Source organism: Mobula hypostoma, chromosome 1 (assembly GCF_963921235.1).
Source record: "Mobula hypostoma chromosome 1, sMobHyp1.1, whole genome shotgun sequence".
NCBI lineage: Eukaryota > Metazoa > Chordata > Chondrichthyes > Myliobatiformes > Myliobatidae > Mobula > Mobula hypostoma.
Genome location: NC_086097.1, coordinates 208,386,942 through 208,406,205, shown reverse-complemented (window position 1 = coordinate 208,406,205; position 19,264 = coordinate 208,386,942). Strand labels below are relative to the sequence as shown.

Genomic DNA, 19,264 nt, shown 5'->3' with positions numbered 1-19,264 from the left:
TGGAAGTGTGGTGACACAGTGGGCTGCCCCAAGCATAATCCTAGGTCTGTGTTTGTTGACACAAATGACGTATTTCACTACATCTTTTGATGTACATGTGACAATTAAAGCAAATCTTTCTCTGAAAGGGAAGTGCTTTGATTTTGTGAAATTATGTAAAATGTGTGATGCATTACCAGGTATGGCAGGCTCTATACTAAGCCTCCTGGTTGTTAAATAACAAAATACAAACTTTGAGTATGTTTCCTGATGATAGCTTGCAATTGACCAAAATGATCAAATTCATTTTCATCAGTTTCGTTGCTAGTTCAGATGAATAACAATTAGGCTTCTGTAACTTGTGTCTAATTAGAAAATAATGATCAGCATAGATGTTTCTTAATGTGAATCTTCATGGATTGCTATGATCTAATTGTACACAACCAAATGTCTGTTTGTGGGGAAATTGAAGTGTGCAAAGATGCTGCCAAGTTTCTTGTATTAGATAATTTATTGATCCCAAAGGAAATTATATAGTGTCACAGTAACATTACAAGTGCACAGATATACAAATATAAGAAAAGAAGTAAAAAAGAATAAAAGATAAGTTACTTCAAACAGTCTAACAGGAGTGAGTCATCACTTCCCTGGCTTTAGGCTGACTCGTAGACCCTAATGGCTGAGAGTTAGAATGACCACATATAGCGATCTTTGGAGCAGTGCAGCTTTCTTAGTCTATTACTGCAAGTGCTTCTCTGTTCAGCCAAGGTGCCATGCAAAACATTGTCCAGAATTGCCAGGATTTTCGGTAGGGTCCTTTGTTCTACCACAGCCTCCAGAGTGTCCGGTTTGACTCCTATATCAGAGCCACTCGTTCTAATCAGTTCATTGAGCCTGTTGGCATCACCTGTGTTGATGCCATTGCCCCAGCACACCACCGCATAGAAGATTGTACTGACGACAGCAGACTGGTAGAACATGTGAAGAATAGGCCTGCATACTCCAAAGGACCTCAGTCTCCAGGAAGTAGAGGCGACTGTGACCCTTCTTGTACACATCCTCTGTGTTGATGCTCCACTCAAGTCTGTCATTCAGGTGCACCCCCAGGTACTTGTAGGTCCTCACCATCAGTAGTAACAGGGAATAGTGCAGGCTTATTCTTCCTAAAGTCCATCACCATCTTCTTTGTCTTATTGATGCGATTACTCTGAAAGTATGATAAATATTATTCTTAAACTGTCTATACAGAGCTTTGAGATGTATTGAAAATAACATGAAAGGCAATATAGTTCAATAATTGTGCAGATTTTATTGTTCTCTATCCCCACATTCTAGGTCTCCTTGCTGCTGATTCTTTGACCCTCGCTTCTGTCTTGGGTTGTAAGATTACACAGCAGGCTGCAGCTGCTTGATTTGTACTGCATTGTGCTTTTGGGCTGATGTAAGCAACAAAATTTTCTCTCAGATTGGTGGCATTTACCACTGCCATCCTGGTAATGTCATGGCTGTCATTGCATCTGCTCACAGCAGCTATGACTGGGGAGTTCACTGTTATAACTGTGGAAGTAAAAAGGTAACCCTTTCTTGCCTCTTAAGGCTGATTTATACTTGTGCGTACGGGCTATGCTGTAGGCCTGATTTATACTTTTGCGTAGCCCTACACGATAGCGAGCATGTGTAGTTGTGTCTGCGTCGCTCTGCAACTCACTGCCAAAACGCTAGTTGGCGATGGGGTTTCTATGCCACTGTGTTGAGTTCCTTCATGACAGACATGGAATAGGAAATGCATTTCAAATATTTTCGGATGTCGGCAGGTAGATTTGACGATTTGCTTCATTGTCTCCAACCATTTATTTTGCATCAGTGTACAGACATGGCGAAGAAAAGCAACCGTAAATGCGTATGAGGAAATGCGATGCTACCAAGCGGACCAATCACAGTTGTTGCAGTCTGCGTCGCCGCGACGCGTGAGTTACATTTTTGGGGAGGTGCATGTCACCCTACGGCGTGGGGTACGCGATACCTACGGCGTATATTTGACGCACAAGTATAAATCAGCCTTTATTCTCCACCTTGAGAATCCAACTTGACTGCTGAAAGGGTGTGACATTGCAGTCACCATCAGAATGAAGGAGCTGAATGATCTACATGCATGGCATTCACTGAAATTCTTTGCATTTTGCGTAATAAGCTGCATGTGGAATAAAATATATCTATTGATGAAAGGTTATTCATGAGGCCCTCAGGGATGTGAATACAGTTAATGGCTGTGCACTCATGCAATTCTGACAAATCCCAGTGCCCAAGGTGCTACTTTTTTTCCTCACTAAAAAGTGAAATTAGTACCTTGACAACTGCTCTGGTGTAGCATATTGGGAGACAAGCTAGAAATCTGAGCAAATACACAATTTTCAAAAATAGAATTAACTGCTCTAAGTGTTGTATAAAGTGTCTAAAATGTTTAACTTGAACCTTTTTTCTTGATTATGATGGATCATTGCAAGTATGCAAAATTGACAGGACACTTGTAAGAGGGGAAAAGTTAAGCAGCAATTATTTTTCTTTAGACCGTATTGCTGTCAGTGGATATCTACGCTATTGACATTTACAGCAAGTGGTACTGTGTCAAAGTTGTTAGAAAAACACCTGAGCTGTTGCTTAGAAATTCATTGGCAGTCAGTTCTTTTTAAAGTTTTACTGAAGGTTAATGCAAATCTTGCATCAGGTATTTAAAAGTGTTCTATTCAGTACCACAGTGGATTAGTATAAAATGCTCATGAACCCAGGCAATTTATTGATATGATTGAATATTACTTATGGAAGACAGAAATAGATCCATGCAAAACCAGATAAGCTAACCCACAGTCAGCAGTGCTAATCACATTGTATAGTAGTATCAGGGTATTCTACCTTTACTTCTAAAATTCACTGGAATGTATGTAAAAGGCATAGTACAATGCACAAGCACTACTACGTTAGCATGACTGACTTGAGATGAATTTTCAGGTGTACTTTTTTTATAACAAGGAAATGAAATGATTTCTGGATACTTCCTAATGTGAGTATATCTGGCAAATGAGTCTTTGATCTGTAGTTTTTAGTATATTTACAGATGATAGAACTCTGAATCTGCATAAACTGAATTGATGCTGTTTGTGAGGCTGATCTGGAGAAGGTGAAATGGAAGTTGCTTTTCCAGTGTTTAGACATTATAAATAATTATTTCACTTTATTTTCCCCTTTAGTGTTGCATTAAGATTATGAGAAAGAGATGGTAAATTTTCAAACACACGTCAATAATATATTTGTTCTTGTCAATAATTAATGTTGAAAATGAATGAGCGAAATTGAAAATCTATTATCCTAAATATTCTTGTTCTCATTGAATTCTTTTCCAGCAAATTACATCCATTTTCCCACTATCTCCTGTGCTAGGTGATACTGTAAATGTTTTCCACTCATTTATTACATTGGAAGCATGATTCAGCTTTAACTTTGTTTTATTGTGCATAAACAGAGGTTGATTCTGTACTTTGGAACAGTTGGCTGCACGGTCCCCTTTATTCCTAATTCCCTTTGTGTTCAAAAATATGTTGATCTCAATCGTGAATACTGTATGTTTAATCTTGATAGAGAATTTCTAAGATTTACAACTTCCTTTGTGATGAGATACCTCTATGTTCTTGATGCTTTAATCTTGAGACTATCCTCATAATTATAGATTTTCCAACTTGAGGAACTTGCCTCTGCATCATTCATTCCATCAAATCGCTTCCAGAATCTTTTGCATCTCACTGAGATTCCCTCTCATTAATTTAAACTGATCAGGTTCCTAATACAGGGAATTAGTACTATGGACCTGAAGTGCACTGCAAGACAAGTACAGTGCCTTGTCCTCTAAACTTTGTTCAAATAAATGAGTATTATAACCAGATTTTGATCAATTGAACGAAGAATTTTTATTTGTGAATCACATGCACTTTTTTTTCACAGTAGAACTCAAAAAACAGAAAATTGTAAAGCATAAAGAACTTAAAATTCAAAAACTGAAACGTCAACAGTTCTAAAATATTCATTCCCTTTTGCTCAGTACTTGAACTATCTCTCACAGTTATTACAGTCTGTAGTCTTTTTAAGTAAATACTAGCTTCGCACAAGGTGATTGAGCAAGATTTGCCCATTGCTCTTTGTAAAATTGCTCAAGCTAATGCCAGGTTAGCTGGGGAGCAGCAGTGGGTAACAATCTTGAGGTCTTGCTAGAGATATTTGATCAGGTTAAAGCCGCATCATGCTTCCAATGTAATAAATGAGTGGAAAACATTTACAATATAACCTAGCACAGGAGATAGTGGGAAAATGGATGTAATTTGCTGGAAAAGAATTCAATGAGAACAAGAATTCAACGAGAACAATGAGAACTGTGACTGGGCCACTCGAGGATATAAATTTTCTTCCCTTGAAGCCACTCCATGATTTCTCTGGTAGAGTGCTTTGGGTCATTGTTCTGCTGAAAGACGAACTTCCTCCCAGTTTAAGCTCTGGCAGAGGCTAGCAGGTTTTTATCCAGGTGCACTCTGAATTTAGCAGCAGTCATCTTCCCATCAATCCTGACCAGATTTTCAGTCCCTTCTGCTGAAAAGCATCTCCAAAGCATGATAACAACAGGAATTCTGCAGATGCTGGAAATTCAAGCAACACACATAGAAGTTGCTGGTGAACGCAGTAGGAAGGGTCTCGGCCTGAAACGTCGACTGCACCTCTTCCTAGAGATGCTGCTTGGCCTGCTGCGTTCACCAGCAACTTTTATGTGTGTTGCTCCAAAGTATGATGCTAACTCCATACTTTACAGTAGGGATGGTGTTACCTGCCTGATGTGCAGTATTAGATTTATGCCACTTGTACCGCCTAGTGTTGAGGTCAGAAGGTTCCACTTTAGTCTCATCTGACCAGAAGACCTTCTTCCACATCTTTACGGTATCTTCTAAGTGACACTTTGTAAAGTGTTTACGAGCAAGGATATGCTTTTTTAAGCAGAATGTGTATGGGCGATAGATGGCGTGGGAGCTGTGTGGCCTCAGTTGTAGAGAGGACTAATCCTCGAACTGTGGGTTTACCTGTTGCTGCAGTCAAGGAGAGGAGATGGTGTCCATGCTTGGTTGTGGGCTTGCATCCCCCATCGGTGCTGTCCTCTGGTGTTTGACCAGTGGGATGACAAGCAGGATTCCGTGCGTGAGTACATTCATCTGTAGACTGCCAAGGACTGATTTCTCCTGCCTGTAGCATCCATGTGCCATAATTTTTACAGGACATGTCACTCAGGGATTTGGGCTATATATTTCTTTTGCATGACAGATCTGCCTCCTCCATCGACTCTTTTAAATCCAGGCTCAAATCTTAACTTTCATTCACTAGCGTTTGAATCCTCCTGATGTGGCTGATTTTTGGCTTGTGCCTAGGCCCTTGTGTTGTTTCTTTTGTGGCTATCAGGTCTTTGCCTTATTGGTTATGTCTGTGTTTTTCATATTTGTAATTTTAGCTATTCTGTTCTGATCTGTACCGCACTTTGGTCAAAGTGGGTTGTTTTTAAATGTGCTATATAAATAAATTTGACAGTATCTCAAGGTTGTATAATGTATACATACTTTGATAATAAATGTACTTCGAGTTTAAAACTTTGTTTGTTTACTTGCTAGCTTGTATATGCCAAATGTGCCTTGTGCTGTATATGTTTTGCACGTGGCCCTGGAGAAATGCTGTTATGCTGACTGTATTCAAGTACGGTTGAATGATAATTAAACTTGAACTTGAGGTCCTCCAGTCACCATTTACTAAAATCTGACCATTCAGAATCACTATCATTGGTCCTTTCCTCATAAACTTCATACTGTCCATGATAACTTGGTAGCTCATCTCCCATTTTGTTGCTTCATGAAAGCAATTAACCATGTTATAGTAGCTCAAATCTTTACTATCTACTTAGGTTGTCACACTTCTTAATTGAGTTTCCATCCCTTCCTCTACAGTGATAAGGTCCTACTCAGCCTTAAATGAGGTACTAATTCACTATGAATTGGTCGACTCTTCCTCATACTTCCTACAGCCTTTCAACCATGACATCCTCCATTTTCCAGATGAATGGGACTGCTGCTATCCAGTACTAGTCTTGCCTGTTGGGTCCTTGTCTTCAACTATTAGCCACAACATTGTCTAAAATCTGCACACTGTTGCCCTTTTATTTCTTATCAGCACCATCTGATGGCATGGCCTTGGGTTCTGCATATGAGCTGATAACATTCTTCCTGTCATCTTTGTATTGTGGGCCTGAGTTGTCTCACATTCAGTTTTGGATTAGTTGCAGATTCCTCCAGTTCAGCATCAAGAAGATTAAAGTAATTATTTTCAGTTCTGTAAATGAAGCTCCATACCCTCTAACTCTGATTTCTTTTTGTCTATTTTCAAGCTTCTGTGGCTTTGGTTTCCATGTAACCTCAATGTAATTTTATCGCAGAGTTGGATTAGTTCCATCTTTGTAATGCTTCACTACTACCTAAGCCTGTTCATAGGTCATAGTCTGTTCAAAGTTTTTTCAGTGAGAATGAAATTAATTGTAAATCGTGGTATGTGCTTCATGTTCAAAACATTGGAACTAATTAATTTGGCAAGTAATATGTATTTATTGTTTTGCAGTCTACCAGAATTGGGATGTCTGTAAATGCTATCAGGAAGCAAAGTAAAGAAGAAGATGTCATATCTTTGGCAAAATCTCTCATTAAATCCTGGAAGAAACTCTTGGGTAAGGCACTTAATCTAAAACCCATTATTTTTCCGTCTTGCAATGATTACTTATGGTATCTGTATTATGACAATGGTCTGTTCACACAAATGGATAAGTTATGGAACTCTTTGCCAAGCACACAACAGAAACAAATGATTAATCATTTTGTTTCTGGTGCTGTTGAAATTTTATTTTAAAAATCCTTTAATAGAAGGTATGAGGCAGGAGTAACGATGATCCAACAAAGACACTAATGAGTTGCCACTGGCCTGCTTTTTAATCCTTTTAGAATACTGCTTACAGCGCTAAGCAGTATTGCACCCATATTGTACTGTCTCAGTACTTTAGTATTTGTGTGCTGTAGCACTTACTTTTTATTCGCAGTTATTTTGTAAATAACACTTCTTTGCATTTCTGGTCAGATGCTAACTGCATTTCATTGGCTTTGTATCTGTACTTGGCACAATGACAATGAAGTTTAATCTTTATACTTTATACTTTATTGTCGCCAAACGATTGGTACTAGAACATACAATCATCACAGCGATATTTGATTCTGTGCTTTACACTCCCTGGATTACAAATATTAAATATTAAAAATATTAAAAATAGTTAAAATTAGTAAATATTAAAAATTTAAATTATAGATCATAAATAGAAAATAGAAAAATGGGAAGTAAGGTAGTGCAAAAAAAACCGAGAGGCAGGTCCGGATATTTGGAGGGTATGGCCCAGGTTCGGGTCAGGATCCGTTCAGCAGTCTTAACACAGTTGGAAAGAAGCTGTTCCCAAATCTGGCTGTACAAGTCTTCAAGCCCCTGAACCTTCTCCCGGAGGGAAGAGGGACAAAAAGTCTGTTGGCTGGGTGGGTCGTGTCCTTGATTATCCTGGCAGCACTGCTCTGACAGTGTGCGGTGTAAAATGAGTCTAATCTAATATGCACAACCTTTCACAGAATGACTAGCTGTCTTTGTCTTTTCATTTATGATTGTATAAGTATTGAAAATGAATTAAGGTCTTGATAACCTTGCATGATATCATCATACTTTCCAAAGTGTTGTCTCTTTAAATCTCAAATCACTTCATTAAGTGGCTGAGGTAGCAACCTTCAAGCTTCATCTTCATATTTGTCATGGGTAAATTTGGTAGAGTTTCCTTCTCAATATTAGCCACTGCCTAGTTCATTTTGGTAAATTGCGTCTTAAAATAATTTAATATTTTAGAATAGTTTTTGATTCAAGTGCTATTTTGCAGACGGACCAACAGTTGAGAAATCCTCAGAAGATAAAAAAAAGGATTCAGTTTCCTTGGCACAAAACAGCCCAGAAGCAAAAGAGGAAAGGTATGAATTTCTTAACATTTGAATAAGAAAATTAATGCTTTCATTGATTTTTGACATCCATCCTCAGCTGTTTAAGTTTTAGGTATGTTAAGTAAGCTTCCTGTTTGACCTGGTACGCCGTAGAAATGGAACACCTCTTTCACTATTTCATTTCCTTTTCTCATATCCTATCCTCCCTCACTTGATCATCTCTGTGCTTAATATATTTTAGTTAGTGCTTATTTTGGCAAAATAGTTCTTTTATATCAAGTCCTGAAATGTCAACTGCACTCCTTTCCATAGATGCTGCCTGGCCTGCTGAGTTCCTCCAGCATTTTGTGTGTGTTGTTTGGATTTCCAGCATCTGCAGATTTTCTCGTTTGTGTTTTCATATTAAGTCTTCACTGATTTGAAAAATTAAAACATAATTTACACCTTACAGACAAAACCAATGAATGAAGCACACCAAAACGAGATTCCTGTGGATAAAAGTAGATCAATATCAGATGCAGGAATAAAATGTGTATAGCATATAGGATAGAGTCTTCATGTGGAAGTCATTGCAGATCTAGAGTAAATCAACCTGTTTAGGTTCTAGTTCTCCTGCCCTTGCAATGTGTGCGTAGAAAGCTATGCAGCAAGTTAAACACCTTCTCAAAGGATCAGATGACAGTGGCTTTCTTCAGGGTTTTTAATGAGATCTTACTTGTGAAACTGCAGAATGTTAAGTAAGATACATATTAAATTCAATACAGAATCTTCACATACGTTAACATACTAATACTTTTGATTCTTCTTACAATCGGTGATAAGGCAATACATATATGAAATACTCCATAACTATGTCATGTAAACAGTAGTAAACTTGATATCTAATAATGATAAACACACTACTTCCTTTAAAGTATATCTTTGAAATGTTTACCAATATTAACAAAAACTTAAGAGTCACATATATTGCTGTTTCAAGGGCAAATAAAGAATGGATGGAGATGGATGTCTTTTCACTGTGTGCTTCAAATTGAATCAAAATTAACCTGTGGTGAAAATGATATTTTGAAAAAATGGCTTGCATATAGGAAGTGATGTTTATGCAAAACAAACTATGCTTCCAACTAAGCACTTGAATTTTGTTTTCTCTTTAGTTCGGGAAGCATTTCCAGCAACTCCCATGAAGCACTCTATACTCAATCACCTTTTCAACTTAAAAGTTACCCTCAGGCTCCTTTCACCACTGACTCAGTACGGATCAAGTGCAGAGAAATGTTAACTGCTGCAATGAAAACAGATGGTAAGTTGTACTTCATTTAACTTTAAAACATGCAAATATAAAATAAAACTTCAGCTCAATGGCTGCATTCCCATCTCTACATTCACATCTCACTCCAGAAAACCCTAGCAAGCAGTCTTGAGCATTCTGGGTTTTGAATGCTCTCATCTAATGGGAGTAGAAAGACGCCATCTTCAAATCAAGCTGGTTCTCTTGGAAAGGGTACGTGAGATGTGTATAACGTCAATGAAGGTTTGTATTCACTTAAATAAAGGTGTTTGATATGGAAACCAGCCTAAGCATGATTTGCTGAATGTAGAAGCATTGATTTAAATGCTTTGCTGATGATACATAAATGGCTGGAAAGGCATATTGTGATTAGAACGTTGATTCTGCATGGGTTATAGCTAGAGCAAGTGATTGGGTGAACACTTGACAGATGAATGGGTGGCATGAGGTCATGCATTTTGGTAAGAGGAACCAGAAGGCTGGTTATTTTCTAAATGGAAAGACACCACAAATGAGTGAAGTTTCTAGGGATGTACAGTAGATGTTCCAGTGACTGAATCACATGTCAGCAGCACTTCCTAACAAGTAAATAAGAGCACAAACAGCTTTATTACAATTGGGTTGGAATTTATGAATACAGAGGCTTTGTTATTTTGTGTGCAAGAAGCTGGTGGGACCACATCTGAAATACTGCATCCAGATTTGTCTTAAAAAAAGGATTGGGGACAGTCCAAAGGAAATGCACAAAGCTGATTCTTGGGATGAGAGGGTTGTACTCTCAAGAGAAGCAAGGCAATTTGGGTTTATATTTCTTGGAGTTTAGAAAAATGGGGGGGGTGACCTTATTCAAAAATCATAAGCAGGCCCTACAAGGTAGACATTGAGATGTTTCCACTAGCAGCAGTATAGTGTTCTCGTGCAGTGTGTTGAAACTGACTAAACACCAAGTTAAACCGGAGCCAATAAAGACAGAGTCATAGTAAGGTCAACCATTTACTGTGCACTCTTCCACATTAACATCGTATGGTGAAAACTGTTGATAAAAAAATATAAACATATGCAGCGTCTGTTTCATTCTGGAGGCCATGCGTGCTCTCTTCTTTTAGCGAGTGTCTCCAGCCGCCCCGAGTAGCAGGCAACAGGGGGGTCCTGTCAAGCAGCCATCGGGCTCGAGCCGACTCCGAGTTTGAAATTGAAAAGCCGACACGTGCGCCGCCCCAACCGCCGCTTCCTTAACAGAAACCGCGTTAATATTTTTACTTCAAATACATTCTTATAAACTTACAGCGTTGCTTCTATAATGTTTCTTTGTGGGTAGAAACGGAGCTCTGAATGATCATGCTGCACGCATGGCACCCACCTTTACATCTTCCCAAGGTTATACACAAGACGTGGCAAAACCGGAGGTGACGTCATCACATGCCACGATATACCATAGACAATGAATTTCCCTTTGTTATACTGTAACTTAATTATCAACCTTTAACTTTAACTAGAAAATAGTTACAAACAAATCATTTAAAGCACAGACCCAACAAAGTCAAATAAATGCCTTAAGGGCAACACAAGCAGAATCACAAAGAAGGGGACATGGCCACGAAATAAGCTCGGATCATTTAAAAATTAGATACGTAGGAACATCTGTCAGAAGGTAATGAAACACTGTCATTTTCTGCCCCTGAGGGTGGTGGAGGCAGTTAAATATTTGAAAGAATGAGGAACTGGCACAAAAGAAGAGTTGAGGCCAACATGCATCAACTATGGTCATATTAAATGGCAGGGCAAACTTAAGGGGCCAAGTGGCTTATTCCCTTTATTTTCTTGTGTTCGTGTGTTGTTAGGTAGACAAAAGCGTAGAAGTTGGAAAATATTTTGAACCTCATTGGTCTTCTATCACCAAACACCCTCCACCCCTGCTCATTCATATCAAGTTAAACACCAACAGTTAGTTCTGCTACCAGACAGCTGCAGTGATCTGGGTTGGTTTGATCCTGACCTTTAGATCTCTGTGTGTGCCTTGTACCTTCTGTTTCCCCTGGGTGTTCTGCTCTCCTGTCAATTTCCAAAGATATGCCGTAGGGTTAAAGGGTCACTATATTGCTCCCATGGACATCTGAAAGAGAACAGATTGCAGGGTTATAGGTGGGGGAGTAATGGAGGAATAGAACAGATAGGTTTGCTTCAGGAGTCATCATGTTAATGATTCCTTCTGTGTCTTAAGGAAAATAGAAGAAATAAAATTCTTGAATGCCAGTTAATGTCCCCAACCATGAAACAGAACTTTTATCAATTTTGATCTGACAGTAAGTGTTTTTTGAAATTTGTTTTGTCTTTTGGATGTAATAGTGCTTTATTCTTTCACAGCATTTTTTGAAATTGACAGGATGTCAGTTAACTAAATGTAAACCAATTCCTGAAGCAACAGAGACACCTGAGGTGTCAGTGAAGAATGAGGGAGGAATCTCATTGAAACTGCTCAAATATTGAAAGGCCTAGATAGAGTGGACATGGAGAGGATGTTTCCAATGGTGGAGAGTCTAGGACTAGAGGTCTCAGGCTCAGAATATTGGGTTGTCCATTTTGAACAGAGATGAGGAGGAATTTCTTTAGCCAGAGGGTAGTGAATCTGAAAGTCCTTGACATTGAGGGCTGTGGAGATCAAGTCATTAGGTATATTTAAACCAGAGGTTGATATGTTCTTGATTAGTAAGGGTGTCAAAGGTTACAGGGAGAAGGCAGGAGAACAGGGTTGAGAGAGATAACTCAGCCATGATGGAATGGCGGGGCGGACTTGATGGGCCAATAGCCTAATTCTGTTCCTATGTCTTATGAGCAGATTGCTATGAAGATCTTGAAAAGGTGCAAAGATGACAGCATTTTATCCTAGATGACATTCAACTTCCCTAATATTGAATAGTACCTCCTTGGAGCAAAAGGTTCTGATGGGGCAGAATTTGTTATGTGTGTGTCCAGGAAGGATTTCTGATGCAATCTCTGCACAAGCCAACTAGAGGAGAGGTCATACTGAATGCCAGTTGATGAGTGGTAGCCTGGGGTGTGGCTTAGCTCTTTGAAAAACATTAACTATTCAATTTGAAGTTACTTTTGGGGACATTTCTCTCAGATGATCCATTTCTGAGAAACAGATGAAGATAGGGGTGAGAAGTAGGTTGTAGTTCCAGGAATTTTCTGCTCCTGAACTGTCTGTTCATTGCACTGAGGTATCTAACAATTGTACTGAAGTATTGTGATTGAAATGTGCACTGTCTAGTATGGTGTGGACACCAGTGTGTCCTATAAAAGCAACCTGTCCATGCTGTATTTGGAATATGAGGAGGAGGACACAGAAATTTCATGTTTCCCAATTGTGCCAAGATTATGCATATATCTATTATAAATAAAGCTCTGTATTCATAACAGGTATGAGCATAATCAAATCATAATAACAAAAGAAATGGTAGCAGGAATAGGCTATTTGCCCATTGCCACTACTCTGCTATGCAGTTTTTTTTTATTATTTCTTTTACTTTCAAATGGTTTCATTTATTATCAGAATGTATACAGTATACAATCTGTACTACTTAGTCTTCGCAGACATCCACAGAAAACAGAAGAACCCCAAACGAGTGAAGGAAAAACATTATAATGCCAAAGCCCCCTCTCCCCCCGTGCAAGCAGCAGCAGAGCATCAACCTCCCCACTCCACCCATTTCAGCAAAAAAGCATCAGTCCCCACCACCCACTGCAATAGCAAAGCCCCAAAGAGAAATTATGATCTGCAGTCAACAAAAACTATTGTTTACCTGACAGTTTGACAGTGTCTCTCTTTCTCTCTCTCTCTCACTCACACACACATAGACACTTCAGACGTATGTCACCCATTTCACAGCCAAAGGGGAGACTAACAGATGCTGTTATGATGTTACCATCTGCTGCGTCGCTTTTTATTCTGAGATTCTCCGACTCAAGAATCAGCGGCAAGCCTCCCTACCGTAGAGAGAGATAGCAGTCGTTTGACTACAGAGACCCCCGTCCACAGCATCGACCACTGCAAAATCCTGATGTTCCTTCTCCTTTGACACATCAGGCCTGGGATGAGTCATCCACTAGCCGTGCAGGGTTGCATCCCAGTGTCTTCCATGTACTAGGGCCGTGTAGAAGGGCCACACCCTGGCATCTTTCTTGTACTAGCTCCCATGTTCTTTGATTGCTTTAATATCCAAAAATCTATTGGTGTTTATTTTGGTATACGCAATGACTGAGCCTTCACTCTGCTATGAGATGTTTTTAGCCAGGCATAGTATCATCCTTGCATCTGCCATGTAACAGCCTGCAAAAATTCAATAAAATTACTTCTCATTCTTCTAAAGTCTGGTGAGTATAGGTCCAGTCCATTTAATTGGTTAGCCTGGAGACTTTGAGAGGATCTTCCGATGTGAATTGTATCCATTGGCTTTTTGATTAGCCATAATTGGAATGGTGGTTGAATTTTTGTGTTCTGGTTGTGCAGTTTAGATGAAAGTGCTCTAGCAGGCTATATTTGGTATTCAATGACTATACTGTTATATACAAGAGAGGACATTGTATTTGGTGATGATTACCATGCAGTAAGGATAATTAAAGGATTCAGACAGTTTGCTGTAAAATTAAATCTATTTTGTTTATTACAATCCTCTGAAATTAGATTATGGTATTTATCTGATGTAATCTCTGCACTGATACCAAATGTTGAAATTGATGCCAACATGTTATTGCAGACAGAAGGATCAACTACTGTCACAGCAATTTACCTAAAAAAAAAAGTGTCTTCACTTTGCATATGAGTGTGCACACGTGTTGGGGGGGGGGAGGAGGGAGGTTGGCTGGGCTGATTATTGCTGTGTTTGTGTGGGGGGGGGTGGTCAGGGAGAGGTTGGAGGGTGTGGGAGAGGGTTTCTGCTTTATTTTGAGGGGTGCTTAGTGTGTTTGTGTGTGTATGGAAGGGGCTGTATGTTTAGGAGAAATTTAGCATAGGTGTTGTAACTCATTTCTGTTCTGTTTCTTCTATTTAGGTGATTACATAGCTATTGGCTCAGACTGTGAAGAGCTTGGAGCTCAAATTGAGGAATATATCCTTCTTTAAATAACTTGAGATCCTGACTATTGCAGTGGTCAGAATTTGGCTGAAAAACCATATTAAATTTCTAAGTAACTAACCTTGAAAGCAGTTATCAAAAAGTACATGTATTGAAAGTTGGGGTATGGAGCTATTGAGGCAGTACCATGGTTGTTAAAAGGACCAAATTAAATTGAGCCTCCTTGTTAATATCTATTGGCCTACTATTCAGTTTTTTATTTCCCCTCACCTGGATTCTGCTGTCCAGAAAATAATTGGACAATTTGGAATTTGGGGCATCGCCTAGGGGACAAACAACATTTTGTTTTTATTTCAGATTTTCAGAATCTGTATTATTTTGTGAACTCACATAACATTCAGGAAACTCAGCATCACTTAAACCAGCCACTTGATTTGCAATTTCAATTAAATGGGATTTCAGGATTTTATGATGAACTAATGGTCATATTTCCAACTAGGGGTAGAGTTGTTAACTGCAGGCTCTGATGCCCTGCACCTGTTGTCCTTATCCTAGGGGTCATAAAATTTGTATGTTTGGGATCACTAGAGGTGGAAAGGCAGGCATAGCTGGAGCCCATGCCGGTGCCCGTGGTTACACCTTGGGTTAGAAAGTGGGACATGCTCATTTCTTTCTCAAACTCAAGTTTCTCCTTATGCTATTAAATATATATTGCCCCTTATTTAAAAAAAAAAGTATCAGAAGTATATAGATATGAAAAATCACTTGGATTTGTTGCAAGGTAGTTTTGAAGTTCATTATATGAAAAACTGCAGATAAGATTTGTGAGGCTGTTGCCAGGATTAAAGGGCCTGGGTCACAGGGAGATGTTGACCAGGATAGGTCTTTATTCATTGGAATGTAGGAAAATGAAGGGAAGGCTTATAGGCATGTTTAAAATTATAAGAGGCCTAGGTAAGATGGACAGTAACAGTTTTTCCCAAGGTAGTGGAGTCCAAAACTAGGAGACATAGATTTATAGTGAGACGGGAAAGTTTCAAAAGAGATTTGAGGGACAACTTTTTCATGCAGGGGGTGCTGCTTTAAAAGGGCGACAATCATACCAGAGCTCAGGAGGAGCAGGGTGAGCTGCCTTAATGACTATCATCCAGTGGTACTCACATCTACTGTGATGAAGGGCTTTGAGAGGCTGGTCATGGCTGGAATCACTACCTGACTATGCAAGGACCTGGACCTGCTGCCATTTGCCCATTACCACAATAGGTCTACAACAAATGAAATCTCACTGGCTCTCCACTCAGCCTTGAATTACATGGACAATAGTAATACCTATGTGAGGCTGCTGTTTATTGACTACAACTCAGCATTCAATACAATCATATCCTCAGTTCTAATCAACAAGCTCCAAAACCTGGGCCTCTATACACGCCTCTGCAACTGGATCCTTGACTTCCTCACTAGGAGACCACGTTCAGTGGAGATCATCTGAAATAACATCTCTTTGCTGACAACACTAGTGCATCTCGAGGATGTGTGCTTAGCCCACTGCTCTACTCACTCTCCATGCACAACTGTGTGGCCAGGCACAGCTCAAATGTCATCTATAAATTTGCTGATGACAGAACTATTGTTGGCAGAATTTCAGATAGTGATGAAGAGGGGTACAGGAGTGAGATAGATTATCTGTTTTAAGTGCTGTCGCAACAATAACCTTGCATTCATTGTCAATAGGGCCAAGAAATTGTGGACTTCAGTAAGAAGTCAAGGGCACACACACCAGTCCTCATCGAGGGATCTGCAGCGGAAAGTGTGATCGATTTCAAGTTCCTGGGTGTCAACATCTCAACATATTGATGCAATGACAAAGAAGGCACGAAAGCGGCTACATTTCATTAGAAGTTTGAGAAGACTTGGTATGTCACCAAAGACTCTCACAAATTTCTGTACCATGGAGAGCACTCTTAACGGGTTGCATCACCGTCTGGTACGGAGAGGCCCATTGCACAGGATTGGAAATAGCTGCAGCAAGTTGTAAATTCAGCCAGCTCCATCATGAGTACTAGCCCCTCCAGCATCCAGGACACCTTCGAAAGGCAATGTCTCAAAAGGGCCGCATTTATCGTTAAGGACAGCCATCACCGAGGACATACCCTCTTGTTGCTACCATCAAGGAAGAGGTACTGGAGTCTGATGACACACACTCAATGTTTCAGGAACAGCTTCTTCCCCTCTGCCGTCAGATTTCTTAATGAACAATGAACCCATGAACACTACCTTGTTTTTTTTTGCTCTGTTATTTGATGTTTTGTATGTATTTCCTATTGTAACTTATGTTTTTTCAATGTACTGCTGCTGCAAAACAACAAATTTCATGACAAATGCCAATGATATTAAACCTGATTCTGATTCTGTGAGTAAATGGAAGGAGCTGCCTGAGGAATTAGTTGAGGCAGGTACAATAATATCATTTAAGAAGCGCTTGTATAAATACATAGAGGAGGGGGACAAACAGTAGGAAATTGGGCCTGGCTAAGTGGGCAATGAGATTGATGGGACCTGTATCTGTGTTCTATGACTCCCATTAAATTTTTACAATATTTGTTTTTTATTATTGAAATAGCAATAATCTGGGTTAGCTGTAGAATGATTTTTTGCTTAAACTTCCTGGTATTCAATTAGTAGTAATCTAATACTATTTTTAACAAAACTTATAACTTCTTTGAGTTTCCTTAACAGTTTCTAACGCGTGTATCAAGAATTTAAAAACACAGATATGAAATATAAAAACAGAGTGAGGAGCAGAATTGCAAATTTAAAAGATTCAAAGAACCCCAATCTGAGGAGGAATGTCCTATGTGGGAATATTGCACCAGATAGACTGGCAAAAATGACTGCAGAGGTAAGCTAACATCATTCATTTAATTTCAACTTCAACTATTGAACTTTTCACATCAGTCAATGGGTTCACAACCAAAAGGTTATTGGTGTCTTGTAGATGACTTGATGACTTAAAGGCACTGTGTGTATAGTTGATGCATACAAACTACTCCATTTGTACCAGTGTTTTATTTGTTGTTGTTGGGGTAATTCATTTACTTGGATACATATTTATTCCCTGTGAGGTTGATAGTATCAGAGCTAGTAGAAATCAAATTGGAACTAATTGAATCTTGAAAGAGTTACTTGAGGAGGGAGAGAGTGGCAAATAGTTGAGGAATATGGATGATAGCTGGTGGGATGGTGAAAGGAGGGAGGAAAAGGGAGAAATCTTGGCAGGTTGTCCATTTTAGCCTTTGACAACTGTTGTATAATTTTTCTCTGGGAGATGGATACTGTTGGTAGCTCTTTGTCACTGAAGCTAAGTTTGGTACTGATTTTTATTTTATTACTTGCTGTGTATTGTTTTAAAAGGTAATAGTTATACAAAAACTATTTAAAGATTTAGTTGAGTCAGTGGTATTGCTCTTTCTCATTGTGACCAATGTAGAAATATGACAAGCATATTTTTTAACAAAAATATATTTTCTATCTTTTGCTTTATAAATAATTCCACTTCACAGTAAAGCAGATAGTCAAAAGTTTTACTGGAGCTTTAATACTGTGATACAGCTAAAGTAAATGTAAGCTAATACAGTGAATTAGGTATCCTTAATTTATGAATGTCCATTTTATATGATGTTTTGTTGTCTTCTTTCTGAAATTTCTTCACCCAATGTCTAGTCCTTCACCTTAATTAGCCTTTTTGTTATGTTGAATAATTCTCTGAAGTTAGTCAGACTGCTGCCCTTTCTTGATTAGCCCATACCTTACCCAGAGATGGTTTCCATTAACTTCCCCACTACCTGTAATAGTCATAGTTTTTTTGTTTATCCTATAAACAAAATGGATTCTGGTTGATTGGGTCATTGGTTAATCAGGGCAGTGGCTTATTTGGGACAACTTTTAAAGAACCAAAACTAATCGAGAAAATAGCTAGGATTCCCTTTGTTTATTTGGGATACTATGCTGGTTAATTGGGACAGGAGATTATTGCCGTACAGTTTCTGTCTAGCGTCAGTTGTGTGTACTTATGTGGTTGTTAGACACTGCACCATGCTTCAAGCAAACTGCTTTTAAATAGCATCAGATGCAAGTCTTTGTGTTCAAAAAGCAGTGATTTTTGTCACTGCTAGGTGGCAAGAAAGCAGTGAGATAATTCAGAACTGTTTTGTGCACTGTGGTTTCAAGTATTCAGGTTTGGAGGTGCCAGAACGGCAGGGGTGAAAATGAAATGATTTCACAAGTTAGGAACTACAAAGAATTTGCAGGTATGAACAATCATCGTGAATGTTACAATGAAAATGAAGATTTGGAGGATGCAATCATTAAAAGAATTGTACGAAGGCAGTTCATTATCTGCACTAGGTGTCTTTGCTGATTTTGTTCATTTACAGTCAATCAAAAGGGCAGGGCAGGATACACTGGATGAATTCCTCAATTGATAGCTGCTAAGAACTATTACAGTTTTCTAGTGCTGTAGTGGTATTAGCAGTGTTCTAATTCGTTCTGTATTTCTTTTAAATACATAATTTGTTACTCAGGTAAATGGTGGTTTGTCTTTCTTTGTACCTTTTTAACTATTTTCATGAAACCAGTTGGGACACCTGCTTAATTGGGCCAAAATATACTGGTGTCAATGTGTCCCAATTAATCAGAATCCTCTGTATATGTAGGAATAGTAACAATCTTTTAATCTTAACTGAACAGCATGCTGCAGTCTGCAAGCAGGCATGATCATGTTATTAAACATCATGTGAGCAATCAACAGGAATTCTGCAGATGCTGGAAATTCAAGC

At 38.9% G+C, this 19,264-nt stretch overlaps 1 protein-coding gene across 3 annotated transcripts in view; it reads left to right on the top strand.

Moving 5' to 3' along the window:
• tcea1 (transcription elongation factor A (SII), 1) overlaps positions 1-19,264 on the top strand; it is a 55,453-nt gene that overhangs the window by 21,576 nt on the left and 14,613 nt on the right. For 2 of the 3 annotated variants that reach the window (XM_063063627.1, XM_063063636.1), the window contains exons 3-7: positions 6,667-6,772; positions 8,009-8,096; positions 9,221-9,366; positions 14,406-14,462; positions 17,174-17,328. In XM_063063627.1, coding sequence (XP_062919697.1) covers positions 6,667-6,772; positions 8,009-8,096; positions 9,221-9,366; positions 14,406-14,462; positions 17,174-17,328 — 552 coding nt within the window. Of the gene's footprint in view, positions 1-1,843; positions 1,947-6,666; positions 6,773-8,008; positions 8,097-9,220; positions 9,367-14,405; positions 14,463-17,173; positions 17,329-19,264 lie in introns of all 3 variants that reach the window. The other variant, XM_063063643.1, reaches the window with a different exon arrangement.